This window comes from Hylaeus anthracinus, unplaced genomic scaffold, assembly GCF_026225885.1.
Source record: "Hylaeus anthracinus isolate JK02 unplaced genomic scaffold, UHH_iyHylAnth1.0_haploid 0, whole genome shotgun sequence".
NCBI classification, from domain to species: Eukaryota; Metazoa; Arthropoda; class Insecta; order Hymenoptera; family Colletidae; genus Hylaeus; species Hylaeus anthracinus.
The window spans coordinates 4,320,511-4,336,127 of record NW_026533254.1 but is presented as its reverse complement, the minus strand read 5'-3'; the positions used below and the strand labels follow the sequence as shown (position 1 = coordinate 4,336,127).

Sequence of the window (15,617 nt, the reverse complement as noted above, 5' to 3'; positions counted from 1 at the left end):
CGTTTACGAGCTGCTTTTTTAACAGTAAAATAAAACATTTTCATTCAGAAACGTTCTGTAGAGAAATGTGTATTTTAAAAAAAAATTGTATATACATATGGATGAAGGGTGGAAGGATGTAATTCAACGAACAAATAACAAGCGTCTTGCGTTGTCATTAAAATGAAATAACATTTATTGAATCGAGACAGTGACACCTAACAGTGGTTCTATATTCTACTACTTACAATCTTAAAGGTAATCACAGCAACAATATTATCTCCATTATTCACAACACTTACGTAGATTACTGTCGCAATAATATATTATTCTCGTTAATAAATTTGTTAATACTCATACACTGTATTCGTTATTAGCAATTATTATTACAGATAATAAGAAAACTTGCGTGACCACTTCCGCGTCACAGGTCGATTTACGAAGATTCGGGGACGCGAGTGATCGTTTCGATGCAACCTAGTCCGTTTGCAACTATATCGTTTATATAGTCATAGTAACCAAATACTGTCGAGGTTCAATACTGTTAACAAAACGGAACTGTCCAACGTTCTTTTTTCTTTTATTTTGAATACGCAGCCCGTTGTAATGAAAAAGAGAAGAGACAAAGTGTATCAACGTCAAAAAAATTCAACATCTAGGTGCACTCTGTTCGACAAACGTCAACGCAATTCACTAAACTGCTTATCATCGGTGACGTCGGTTTTCTTCTCTAATAGACGATATCGTTCATCGAGCGTCTTCGTTCCCTTTCGACGATCCGAAAACAGACGTTCGATGAACGATTTAACGTATCTCCTTTAGAAATCGAAGGGTCAAAAACTGTAGGTGAACAACTCGAGGGCAGCCATCTTGTGCTTTGCACGTTAAGCTGGTCCAATATGGCCTACACTCTCGTTTCGACCGTACTCCGAATGTTTCATACTGCAAAGAATCGTTTCAAAGTAACTCGAAGGAACGCAAATACGTCTTTTCACGAGCTGAACAGTAGGAACTGAATATCGAAGCTGGGCTCGGTGCCCTTTTGGTTCTCGGTGAGGGTGTCAACGAGGAAGTGGTACATGCGGATCCGAACGAAGTGTACGATCTCGAAATCGAGGCTCTCGAACGCTCGAAAAGCCAGTGTGCACCGCGAGAGATTTTCGCTCTCTTCAATGCGGTTTACTTTGTTTTTGTTTTCTTCCAAAAATATAAATTTACTAATGTACAATCCCCCGTTCGCCGTATGTGTTCGTGTTGTGGTATGCGTGTATCGATGGTTACGTTCATCGCGTAAAAAACGTTCAAACGAATTTGTACATATAATATCGCAAGACGCTGTGTTTTCCATGTGATAGCATCGCGACACGCGCGATACGTCGTTCGTTCGTGCCTTGTCTCGACGCAATCACACGTGATTATCCTATTGACTGCTGATAAATCTTTATAGTTCGGTTACAACCGATTTCACGCGACGGGAGAGATCAATCGCGAGGGGATCGACCCTTTTCCGCGAGCTGCTTGGCGGATGTCGGAGTCGCGAAATCTAATAAACAAGTGGCTCTGCTTGTAACATTCATTATACTTATGCGTGGATGCTCGTGGCGGTTTAGTCGTGGAGGGAAAAGAATGTGGTCGAAGAAGAGTCCTGGAACGGTCGGAACGACATGGGCGACATTTTATTCGAATAATAGATCACGTATAACACCAGCCTATAGTTGTTTAATATTAAATAAAAATTTGTTAAACTATTGTTTGAAGTCAATATAAATACTGCAGCTTTTTGAAACACACTTCCATGAATTTATACGCGTAAATTTACGTGCGAAAACCGTAGCAAATATTCATTTAAACCCGTGTGTAGTGTACCGTTTATAAATATTTAAACAATACTGGAATCTACTTTTACAACCAATTCTATAGTTATTTTTGATTTTGTACGAACAAAAATGAGTGCGTTTTGTGATGTTCGCACATTTACAAAATAAAAAATTTAGAAAATCTATTTAGAGTTATCCTTATCCCGTTCCGAAACCTGTTGATTGTCGATTCCCACTTTCTAACACTGGAAATGAAAAAATGACTAAATGTTCTTCGCGTGAAAAATGTAATCGTTGTACCTGGCGACACGCAGAGTTTGAATAATTATGAAGGGGACTGTGTAAGTACGTCGACCGTACGAAAATCTCGAATGGTCTCTCGCGACAACGTTTGCGCGCCCTTCCGCCACCTCCGAAAATTTACTCTCTTCTTCTCTTTCTTTTATTGCTCACGCGATTAATTACGAATTTTATATCGCGCGAAAAGCCTTGTCTGAGGTAGTGCATATATATATCAAATTACCCTGTACTATAATTTTTCGCGATACTACGTGCGTACTCGCGCCGCGGGATATTCACTTTTTCGCGGAAACTTTTTTGCCTTCGATTGACCAACTCCACGAATCTCCATTCTCCAGAAAAAAATATTCTGTAGCTACACGTTGCTAGAAAGTTTCCTCTGCTTAAAATACTTGAAGAATTTTGAGATTAAGACAGCTATAAAACTCTGAAGAATATTTAGAATTAATTAGAATTCAAGTACAGAGTACTCCTAGAGAAAAAAGTTAAGCTTTAGAAATATTTTTATTTATTTTACGTCCTTATTGCACGAATTGTTAATAAAATAAATACAATAGATATGCAAGGAAGTGCAGATGGAGTGCTGTTATACAATCTTGACTTCAATATTTAAGCTTTTGTGAAGTGAAAAAGTATCCTATAATAACAGTAAGGAAAATAAAGGTTTGAACAAAACATTTCAACATTCAAATTTACCTACAAGAATAACAGAAATTAGACAACGATTCCATTACGCCGATACAGAGCTAAAGAGCTAATAAATTGCAGTTTAGAAGGGGATGAATCGCTCAAATCCATACAAAGTCATCCGAGTCCCTTCGCTTGATCATCGAATATAGTGGATCTCGCGACGACTTCTGGTTCTTAGATCCGTTCCAAGACCTTGCTTATGAAGCGTGAAACGTACATATTACCGTACGTGTTCGAGATGCAGTGACTCCGGGGAAAAACGATGAGCGAATAAATGGTAGGCTCAGGTCGCGTCAATAACACCGTACCAGCGAGAGAACAGTTTCGCGCGCTATCTTTTCGCCACCCCATCGTTCGCTTCCGGTCCAAGGGAGAACACCGAATATAGGGGCAAAAAGTTCTCGTCTGTACGATCTTCTATGAAGTGGTACGATCGAACGGCACCGTAATTGCCGTTCCTCTTACCTACACAGTATATACAACAGCGTGTCGACGATTCTCTCTAATGTACATTACAGGCTAAGAGTAGTAACAAATGCTATTTTACAATCGAATTTATACACAAGATCGCCGTATTTGGATTCGTGAGCGCGGGGCTGCCCCAGACGACAACAACCCCTTCGAATCGTCGACGATTGGCTCGCGAGAGTTGAAACAGTCTTCCAATCGAAGCTACTCCGTGTTAACGACGAACCTACCATTGGCAGCTGAGAAGAATGCATTTGGAGAGAAAGGTGGGAAACACTCGGTTAGAAAACAAACTGCTCACTGAAGAAATCAAAAGGGGCCCAGGTTTACTGGACTCCTCCTCACCGAGAGGAACTCTTCTCATCCAAAGGTAAGCAAGATTTCCTTCCAATAGTAAACAATAAATTCAAAGTACAGCAATTTCTTCCCCACCTTTTTACCATCCAATAGCAAACATCTATAAATCTCATTCTATAAATTGAAACTCTAATTCTCAATCAACGAGTAATAAATAAATAATTATTCATCTTTCATCCGTTGTTCGTATCTAGGAAAATCACTCAAGTAATTTTTCCCAACCTCTGTTCTCAGCTGCCAATGGTATTTCCTAGATATTCTCGTCATCGACGTCTTTTTGGTTTTCCGCGACCAGTTTCACGAGGTCCATTATGCTCGAACGGCGATCGTTAACGACGATCGACGGCGACGATCCCGGTTATCAGCTACAGAGTGGATTGTCTTAATCTAGAACGGTGTAACGATCGTCTCTGCGCGTACTCGGGGAATATGTACAACGCGCGATGGGACGCGATTCCGAATCGTTGCTCGTCGCGTCCTGAACGTATGGCCGGCTCGACGCTTTGGAGAAACTCTTCTCTCGTCGAGGTAACGCGGCTGAGTCTAAAGCTACGGCCCCCCTGAACCCTTCGTAAAGTCTGCGGGAAAGGGAGTCGACTTTTAACGGGATTACGCGCCGAGTCGACTCCAACAACGCGTCATGCGTGAGCGCAGTGAACGCGATTGATTCCGAACACTGTTCGTTGAACGATCCACCGCGACGAGATGTATCGGGAAAATGCTGACCTGAGGAGACAATAACGGGTTATGATTATTGGGAACAGTGTGCGAGGCTTCTGTTATTTTTTTCGACAAATTTGTGCCTTCGCTTCTGCGTCAAAACATGGGAGATAGATTTTGTTTTGTTAATTTTGGAGGAATACTTCTTCCTGGACAAGGTAGGGTGCTTTTGAGAATTTTGTTGTTAAACACATTGTTGACCGGTCACGAGTTAACTCGTGTTTTCATGCCCAAACGTTGTTGACCGTGTAAACTCGTGTTTGCACTTGTGTTATCTATTTCAATTGATGAAACCCAGGGCGATATAGAATATTGCAAAAGTTTTGCTCATCGTATTTAGTCTTCTCGGTTTTTGATTCTTGTTTAACAATAGAATATACTTTTCTCAGTATTTAGGTTTATATCACATCAATTACGAAATAATAGCCGGTGACATGAAATCGCTTCCGTGTAAAATTGCCAGACAACAATGTGTTAATAGAAATAATTGTATGTTGGATGCGCGATGAGGAAAAGTCTCATTTGTCATTTGTGAAGCAAAATGTTTACTTTGAAGTTTTTTCCTGTACAAAACAGAGGCATTTAACAGTCTTGTTGTCCTTTCAAAAATCCATGTGTTCCTTTCTATGTCAAAACACGACTGACAAATTCTCTGTTATCTTTTGTGAAATACAATGTTTACCTTGAAAATTTTCCTCCAAAAGGGAGGCGTTTAACACTTTTGTTATTTTTTTCAAAACTCGTATGCACTGGAGTAAATTCTATTCGATTCTCTTAGCAAGAATACTTCTCATCTTGACCTTTTGTCGCGACCAGACAGAGCGGTTCTTTCCAATTTTGAATAAGGTAAAATTTTGTTTCATCGTTTTTGATAAATAATTTTTACAACGAAACAAATGTTGGAACGGTTCGAAAGTTTCTAGGCGAAAATTCGATTGCTGCCACTTTCCTCCTGGAAAGAAGGGTGAAGTGTTTGGTCTGTAAGTGGAGCGTTGTCAGCCGACGCCATATCTGCGAACAAGCGTGATGGCCGGCCTCCGAAAAAAGCCACCCTCCCGAGGCAGCTATCAATCCCAGCGTTCCCTCCCTTACGAGGCCTGGCTCGAGCCACCCCACAGTCTCGCGAGAATATTTGCAGCGGGAGCCCGCCTCTCGTGTCCTCGAATCCCTCTGAAATTTCCACACGATTCGCGGCTGTTGCGGGGAGAAATATTCGTACAGGGTGTCTCGAAAATCTCGTAATGTCGCTACGAATTTGTGTGATAGATTTTCCATGAATGTACCCTCGACAAGCTCTACTATTTAGAACGTTTTGAATTGCTTTGAATCTTAATACCAAAAGTGTTAAACATGAACTCAAGGAGTTACATATACCTAAACACTTCGATGAAATCGATCATTTACAATATTCAGAGTATAGTCACAAAATATAACTGAAAATTATATAATTCACAAAGTTTTGACATTTCAAGCGAAGCCTTTTTCAAATCGATGAACACGATACTTGAAAAAAATATTTGATCCGTTATTTTGTCATTTTTATGGAATACTCTGTCAACTTTTTTTTTTCATGATTGTCTTTATATCTTTCCCAAATCGAAAACCCAACAAACAGTAGACAGAAATCGATGTTTTCGATTTCAAAGACTGCTGTTCCAGTTCACCTAACAAATTTAAACTTTTCCGATCGTAGCTAACTAACTACGCTATTGTACCTTCGAAATTCGTTTGACTTTTTCGTTTCGCTCGAATCGTTCGTGTTTGCAGCGAAATACTGCCAGAAAAACATGTTCGATGACTATGCCTTCGACATTTTTATCAACCTCCCTTGCAAAACTTCGTTCAGTGTGCTTTTACGAAATAAGATTTGTTTTTTCGTAAACAAACAAAAATCACAAATTTTAATATTTTTTAAATGCCTTATTCAATTAATTGCTATTCCTTGGGTTCAACACTTCCCGATTATGTACTTTTAGGAATTCGAATCGTCGGTCTAATTCACATTTGGATCGTCCAACGAACACAGTCACTATGCGGCGAAGCTCGTTGCGTTCGTTTGTACAATACTGTCGTATATAGATGGATTATTATACCCTGCGTGACCCGGGTGTCATGCGTATACTTCTACGACCACCAGATTTTAATGTAAACCAAAAGGGAGCCTTTTGGTTCAAGCTCCACCCTCCCCGAACGGCCTATAGCTTCGTCGATATCCTGAGACGATTCGTGGAGACGTTTACCTTCACACGAGATGGACAATATCAATCCTTTGGAGACTCGAGTTAACAACAATATTCTGTAGTTCAAAAGTTTTAGGAAATTTCGACTGATGGAAACTTGTAGTTTATAAAATGGACTCTTAGATTTTAGTCTCGTTCGACTAGTTTCCAGTTTGCGTGATTTGAAATGAAATATTGCTTAGGAAGGAAAGTAGCCATCGAGTGACTCGAATTATAGTTCAAGGTCTAACTCAAAATGTCCGTCTGCAAAGGGTCCACACATAACGCGACCAGACCACGGTGGACATCGTCCTCCTCATTAGTAGATCGTCTGTGAAAGCTTTCCAACGTATAAAATACGCCAGATTGCGTCAGTGTGCATGCATAAACAAACTGGCAGCATATTGCGATTACAATTGTTGATTAAAGGTTCTGTTGCACAAACTTCGCCGTCAATCGACTAATGCGGATCGATTCCGCGCCGTACTGGCCCGTGAAGTGTTAACACAGCGAATTCGTGACTAGCCACGAGAGACCTCGGAAAGCTAACCGCAAGATCGTCAGAGTTGCGATAGCAAATTCCGAACGCCTGTGTTATTGTTTTCCGGTCACCGAAGCTGGCGTCAGCAGCACCACGGACGTTTGGGCGAAATTTGGCTCGACTCCAACGAGGTTAATTAATCGAATTAAAGAGGCTCGTTAACCTTTTTTTCGACTCCTGTTGCATTCGTTCTGCTTAACAGGTTTTTACCGACGATCCTTTCGATTCGCTCTTGTACTGGACTGCAGATTCGACTGGTTGCATAGGTAACTATTCCAAAATGGCATTACGAAACAGTGGTGTCCTTGTTTTTGAGTTTAATACTAGTGAGCAATATGTAATTATCTTTAGACTAACTCTAAATGAAAAGTGATTCTTGAAATTGTGGATAAAGTGAATACAACACGATAGAGTCATTGAAAGATTGATAATTATGACTCGAGAAGTTGCAACGCACTCGAGACATATCTAGAACCGAGTTATAAACACGAATAACGAACCTCTACGTCACAAAAATCGACCCTGAGTACAAATCGCTCTACAAGCACTGCTGAAGCTAACTTCCGGTACCGTGCCACGATTTCATCCCGCGTCTCCTAGATCAGAGATGAGCAAAACATAATGCACCACAAATAAAGCCAACGTACATGAACCTATTCTTGAAATTTACAAAATTAAACAAAGCAATTACGTATATTCTATTCCCCCTTGAAATGTTTGATCTAAACAATTTTGCCCATCTCGTCGAATCCTATCCTCGCCGCGAGGTGGCCTCCTCTCCTCGAACGAAGTAATGGAGGTCAACAATTCGTCGGACAAACGGCTAATCGCGATGGTAATCGTCGCGCTACGCGAACCATCTCTGGAAGAGAGCGTTCAGAGAGGATTGATCGGTTCGTTCTCACTCACTGGTGTCGGAGGTGTGCACGGGAGTGGTGGCCGGCGTGTGCGGGGGCTGATGTTGCGTTGGTATCCCTAGGGACGCCAGCAACGGCCGTGGCACCGCACCAGGGGTGGCTGTCGGTGGCGGCGGGCTCTCCTGGCCTACGAGCAAGCTCGCGGGCGGGAACCCGAAGAGCTGGGATCACTGGAGCCTCGGCCAATAGTTGCCTGCCAAGTCGGGAGTTTGCGACGGGATCTGCACTGGCACCGAGACTCCCGCCGATATCACTCCTGAAACAGAAAACATGTTCCTTTAAAGATAGATACGTTCAAGTTGAAGTCATGTTGAAACCAGTATAGGAACCCTTTGCACTCCAAGCAATTCGGCTAGATGCAGGTAGTCAACTCCAAGACCATTTTTCTCAGATTTCTGAGTCATGGAACGGCCACGGAAGTCTCTTTGGAGTTTGGTAAATTATTCGATTCAAACTCATCATCACTGCTAGATTCTGCATTGTCAAGCTTTTCACTTCTTTTTTCCACTGTTCTTTTCAATATTTTACTTACGGTAACAAAATTATTTTTATTTACAATAATACCAAAAAAACATTAACTGGGTTATTAATTTAGTTCTTCTACAAAGTAGTGCACACGCTATTACCTTTCGCAAAACACTGCCGAGTAGAAGTACGTATTCTCATAAATGGGGTAAGCGTACAAGAAACGCGTAACGGTACAAACATCTGATGCCATTGGTGAACAATCGCTAAGGAAATTTATTTATTATTAAAACTTAATGATAAATTGTGGGCAGTGACACTGGCCGTAGAAGTAGAACGCCTTCAAATGCTTAGGCAGTACAGGTGGCCTTAGGAGTGCAAAGGGTTAAACTTGAGGTTATTTTTTAGAAGCGGATGACGTCGATTCTGCTATTATTTGCGAAAGTATAAATATGAAAGTATTACTCAACCACCATTCAATATACTTTAAACATTTCTCAAACCTCTGCTCGTAGTGTTACGTTAAGATTCATCCGTTAACACTTGATCTCGTTGCGTAAGCGATACGTCGAGAGGCAGTCAGACCTCGCCACTTAGCAATGGAAACGACGACGGGACATCCTCGGAGGTGGCGGTGGTAACGAGCGCGGTGAAAGTCCCGGCGCTCATGCACGTAAAACGATTATGATGGATAAGTTGCGGCTCGTTCCGAGCGCGTAAGAAGCGCGAAACCGAGGAACAGCGAGGGTGGGGATGGAGGGCTCCAGAACGAGGAGTGGAAGTACGAGGCGGACGTTAAAAGCGAAAGGAAGGAGTGCAACTCTAGTCGGGTCAAAACGGGGAGGAAAAGACAAGAGGAATGCCAGCGCGTGTTCCGCAGTATTCCACCATTCTACGGCGTTCCGCTCCATTCCTGTAGGTACGCCGCGCACTCCCCGTGTTTCCTCCCCTTTGGGTTCGCACGTTATTGAGCGCTCGCCCAGCCGAGGCGAGACCCAACCCATCCACATCCTCTGTTCGCCCCCTGTATACCCTGAAGAGAGGAAGAACCGGCGCGACAGGGACGCCGCGAACCTCCCCCAACGTGGACGAGAGAGACGGATCGAAACGAAGGGAGGAGATAGAGTCGGGTACCAGGAGGTTCAACCCTCCGCAGTTTTCGTTAAACGAGAGGGGGCTCAGGGACAGAGAGTGCGGGGAAACGGGAAAGTTGAAGAAGAATGAAGGGACAGCGCTGGATGAAGAAAGTGAGAGTGAAGAAATGGGTTTCATCGGCAGACTTGAACGCGAACGAGCAAAAAATTGGATCTATAGGGTGTTAAAAAAAAAACATTAAATATTTATATGGTATATAGGACATACTGTACTGAGTAAAAAAGCTTTAGTAAACATAGGTCGAAATGCCAACCATTTCTGAGATATAAATATTTCTGTTTATTATTGTCATAATTGACTTACTACTGAATGTTCGATGTTTACAGAAGATTTTCCACGCGTCTACCTCCCATTTCTACGCGTGCTTTACACCTTCTTTTACAGAGTTTCGATGCCAAGGTGTAAGTGAGCCTGTTTCACAAAGACGTTGGTGAAGTTTTTGAAACAGCGTGTGAGAGGAAACCCTTCGATTAGGAAATTTTTCCATGTAAAGACGTCGTGCAGTTACGGTACATCCATTAGCACGACCATGCATAAAATGTATATCTGCCATTTCTTCGTTCGAATAATACGCTGACATTTTCACAATACTTCGTAACTGTGCAACATCTACAATCGCCGATCCACAACTGATTGATTCTCAATGAAATCTACTGTCGGCACTTGAATAAGAACATTCAGAACGCGGTTTATAAACACTACAATAAACATCGCATGTGATGAAGCAAGTAACAACCATGATACTAGCAAACAAAACTGTTTATATCTCAGGAACGGTTGATCTTTCGACCTATGTTTAGTAAAGCTTTTTTACTCAGTACAGTGTGTTCTATATATCATATAAATACTGAATGGTATTTTTTAGCACCCTGTATAGTAATCTACGAAGACTAGAGAAAACTTTGGAGATCAGGAATTAAAGGATTACAGAGATTGTTTTGTCTGTGTACTCTTTTTCATTTCGAAGGCATAGAAAATATTTCTCACCCAGCTAAGGGCATGACCCATGTTCATCCCCTGTGTTCACCCCTGTACGTCCCGAGGAGAGGACGAGCAAGACAAGGATGACTATAGTGTATGCAAGAGATAGAATAGGGTACCTGGAGACTCGACCCTCCGCAGTTTTCGCTAAACGAGAGGAGAGCCAGGGACAGAGGGTGGAAAGTTGAAGAAGAATGAAAGAGGAACGGAGAAAGTGAGAGCCGAGAAAATGGAAAATTCACCGGCTCTCCGCGACTACTCGTGGTATGGGTGGAAAACCACCGAACATCCCATTCTTCGATTCAGCCCGCTGGCGCCATGCGAGATTTGTTTTAAAATCCTTTTACAATTCCATGGACGAACGTTCCCACGTGCTGCGCTGTCTCGACCGACCGCTTTCGCCTAACTTCTCGTTCCCCACACCTACGAAACCCCCGACAACCCTCTTGGTGCCTAGAGCCGCTATGTAGATTGCGTGTAAAGAGGTTCCTGGGGTAATCCTCGACGGTTTATTTCACTCTCAGCACCACGGCAGGACGAAAAATCTGCGAAGGAAGTCGATCGACTTCGCGGTCAACTCGTTTCCTGAGAAATTTTTATGCTGTCGCGTTGGTAGCCAGTCGAATTGAGCAAAATTGCAGGTTTCTTCCAACACTTTGGAAAGATGTTGGATTTAAAAGCATCGTTATCGATTTGTAGTTCCTCAAAATGACTCTAAAACGAAGAATTGAAACAATGACTAATACCTCGTTTCAGAATTCCAAATTATCATCTTTCAATCCGATGTTTACCTCGACAACCTCGATGCATTATTTGGCGTTATTATTCCAACCATATTCGCGTGGCTCGATTCAAATGAATCGTTCCGTGTAACGAATACTTGCATGATGGAAAAATAAACAAAAAAAAAAGTGGAACGAGTAGGTCGTTACAGGAACGCACAAAATTTATTTCTGTTTTTCCGCGTCAATCATGAATTTCAGACGCGTCTCCGCCCGAACAAACTTCCTTGCGCCCATTAAACGTACTTCCACTTGTGTCGTTTGCCACGGTAACCACATAGTTCTCGCGACGACGCGCGTGTTTTCCTTTTTCATCGTCTGGCTCTGGCTGTGCGCACCGAATCCTCGAGTGTGTGTAATCAACTGAGAGTTTCAATGGTACAGAACGAGTACTTTACGTTTGAACGCGAGCCTGTGTTCCGCCAACGACACGCGTCGAACAGCACAAACACACGCCGCATGAATCGAAGTTTCCCTCTTGCTCCTCGAATGTATATCGGTGGCTTGTATTAACGAGAGTGGTCTCTATACCTTGAAAACTTAAGGAAAAAAACGAAGAAGCTCTTGAAACGTTCAACGAATGAAGCATCATATCTTAAAGTGCGTACTTGTCAGCAAAGCGAAATCAACGACTATTCTACGCTTTGTCGAATTACTTTACCCATAGTTTGAAACTTAAAAATTTGATGTTACAGGAAGACACGTTACTACTCGATACTTCGACATTCTTTTCTAATAATATTTTTTTTCCATTCGTTTTTCTACAAATTACAGTACACCCTATGTAGTTTAATCATCGTAAAAACGCGAATAACGAACCAAGAAGCAGCTGCCAGCGTAAATCGGAACTAATTGGCACGACACCTTCAGACGGTCTCGAGAAGAGCATGTAAAGCCCTTTTCGCACCATCGCTTTTTTAACCCTTTTTCAGCCAGCAAAATTAACAGCTTTGGAAAAGGGTTTTAAGCGGTTTAAAATTTAATTTTAAACTTTAAATCAGTGTTTCAACGACTAGGCGACGAGACTCCGGTGATTCGAAAAAAAGGTCGAGATTTCGTGAAACAAAGTTTGGAAAATATTGGCTTAAGGGTACTCGTATTTACACGAAGGCTCTACTACATTACGTGTATATTTTCCCGCTATGGTTCAACCGAGAGTTAACGTGACACAGAGATTAAATTTCTGCAACATGTTCACGACTTCACAACTTCAATCGTTTACATATACAGGGTGCCCCGTAAATGGTGGTACAAGTATGGGGTGATTCTACGTGAAAAATTGAGTGGAAAATGTAGAATTAAATTTTGTCATATTACGCTTTATATTCGAAAAAAAATAAATTAAAAAATTTTTCAAGTACGTGTGTACTTGATTTAGCTTCAGTTCGACAAATTTTACTGTCTTACTGTTCCGAGTAGGAAATTACTTCCGTGCTTGTTGCAATGTTTACAAATATTGTCGACATTATTGTCAAACATTGTCTTACATCGATTTTACTATCTTTTTATGTTTATCGAATAGGACCCTTCCGAAATACTGTGCACAACGACACATTGGAAAACGTTCGATGCAATTTAATAAGGAGACAACAGTTATGTTTGCAACAACGAGGACATCACTCCGAACAGTTCATAAATGAGACGAATTCTGGAAATCTGTTCCTTGATGCGTTGCCAACGTTTACGAATAAAAATAGAGGTGGTCTACAATGAAATCCGTCGAGCTAAATGGTCCAACTGCACGCGTCTACGACAAATTTTCAAAGATCTTTTTGTTCCAAAATAAAGCGTCATATGAAAAAATTTTATTCTATTCAATTTTTCACGTTGAATCACTCCCTACTCGCTTGTACCACCAGTTATGGGACACCCTGCACAAAACCATCGAATTGCTGTATTCAGTATTTAATGCCCCGCAACCAAGGCTCCACACCTTCAGCAAGAGACCACCAGAATTGAAGGAACAGGTTACTTTCCTCGTTATCTCCGCGAACGTGCCTGGCAACCCTCAACAGCTCGTTGCAGTTATCGGCCTTGAAGATTCGACAAGAACAAACAAACAAATCTTTAAACGTAAACTCACCAGTGGCGGTCGAGGTCGTCGGCTGGTAGGGCGCACCACCTGGTCCTGCAGGTTGTCCTCCTGGTGTGGTGGGAGTGCCACCATGAGAAGTCGGGATGCCGCGATGGGGTTGCGAGTGCGCGGCGGTGCTGTGCGCGTGGGAGTAAGACTGCGTCAGCGAGTGAAGTGGTTCGTGGAACACGTACGCCGGATATCCCTCGGCGCGTTGCTGAAGACAGCTTCCACCCATTGACCCGCCCAAGCTGCTTGACATCGAGCTGCGAGGAGAAAACGGATCCCCATCAGGAGGAATGCTAGCAGAAGAGGGCCAATCTCTGCTGATTCCGCGCGATCCCGGAAGGACCTCCACTGAACGCGACTTGTCCACGCGAAAGAGTAAATCGAGGAATTCTTTTGGGCGACGTCCCACCCTCTTACGACACTCTTTGACTCTAATTGTCGTTCTACGATACAGTTTTGTTCTAGATCTGCACTTTTTACTTTAGAATCGTCAGAATTGGAATTGAAGTATAAAAAGTATTAGAAATGGCTGAATTCATAGTGGAGGGGTAGTATTGGGTTGTCTGGAAGTCAATATCGCGGTACAGGTCTGAATATATCGGAATGTTTGAAAACAAATAACATGTATAGATTTCTTAAAAGATGGAAAGGTTATGGACCAAAATGGTACCTACACTCAGTCTCATAAGTATTTGTACCTTCTATGTTCATTGAAGAAGTTGGTCTAAATTAAATGATAAATGTGATGTTTCCAAATACATTTTTCATTATAAATATATACATGGGTAAAGTGTATTCATGTACATATTTATAATGAAACATTAATTTGGAAACATCAAACCTATCATTTAATTGAGACGAATTCTTGTACTAGACACAGATGGTACGAATATTCATGAGACTGTCTGTATGTGATACAATGAATATATGTATATTAAAATTCAAATGTACCTTTGAATTTTGTTTTTAAATTGCCACGAACTTCCTGGACAACCTAATATTTTGGCCTTCCACTTTTACGTTTCAGTATAGAGTCAGGATTGCAAGTGGAACTGCGCTAAACTCTTGCTTAAAGTGCAGAACGAGTTATCGATTTAAAAAAGAATTTATAGATCACTGATGGCTCGGTGTTACCACTAAATGAAAAAGTAATGAAGTAATGGCTACTGCAGCATTTACATATTGGTGTCACGCGTACTTCCAATATATTAATACACTCGTTTCAAATTCGAAACATCAAATGAAATTAGTTGCAAAAATGAAATCGGTGTTTCCAGCCAGGTTTGCTGACAAGTTCACCAGCAAAACCTGATTGCAATGCCTATTTAATTTTTGCAGTCCATTTCATTTAATGTTCCAATCTCCGACCGAACGAAGTAATGTACTCGATGTATGCGCGTGCTCCTGCAATCGCTTTGCCAATATATTAATGCAGGTTTTTAGCTAATAGCCCAGATTTTTGTTATTGCAACGAATGTTTCAATGGAATTTTTGTCACCTGCACGTATTCATATTCATTTCTACTTGCACCCCTTCGAACTATAAGACGAGGTTCGAACTCTCGACCAGGAGTTGCGTTCTCAAGGGTTGCAACCCCTGGTTGAGAGGTTGTCCTGGAATGAAAGCATGGTAGAAGAGTGATTTACCTGTAGGTGTCGGGCATCGTAGCGATCGGCTGCGGTATCGACGAGTACATGGCGTTGAATCCAGCGTTTAAGGGTAACCGTGGCGTGGCAGGGGTTGCAGCCGGTGGCGCGGTGCTGCCGCTACCCCCGCCGCTTCCTCCGCCGACTACCTGATCGACGGCTGCTCTCCTTTGGTTCCGTAATTTCTCCTCTCGACGCCACTTCGCCCTCCGATTACTGAACCACACCTGCAACCGACGCAATGACGGTGCTTTTGTCACGATAAGGGCGTCACTCCGCGCGATGTATTCGCATTATCCGCACCTATCCATCCTCGCACTCTTGCCCGTTCATTCTCCATTCCCACTCGTGCAACCTCTTTCATTCTCCTCCCCCGACCTCCCATTCTCTCTAACTCTCGTCTCCGAACTTCTTTCCTCTCATCTCCTCTTTTCTCGTTCGCTCGTGCGTCACACACACACACACACACACACACACACACACACACACACACACAC

At 42.3% G+C, this 15,617-nt stretch overlaps 1 protein-coding gene across 1 annotated transcript in view; it reads right to left on the bottom strand.

Annotated features, from left to right (window-relative positions):
• Positions 1–146: 146 nt before the first annotated feature.
• LOC128896211 (paired box protein Pax-6) overlaps positions 147–15,617 on the bottom strand; it is a 59,391-nt gene continuing 43,920 nt past the window's right edge. Inside the window, exons 8-10 of the mRNA XM_054159422.1 lie at positions 15,121–15,347; positions 13,475–13,731; positions 147–8,264 (exon numbers count right to left, since the gene is read on the bottom strand). Of these exons, the coding sequence (XP_054015397.1) occupies positions 8,176–8,264; positions 13,475–13,731; positions 15,121–15,347 (573 nt within the window). The 3' untranslated portion in view covers positions 147–8,175. The remainder of the gene's footprint in view (positions 8,265–13,474; positions 13,732–15,120; positions 15,348–15,617) is intronic.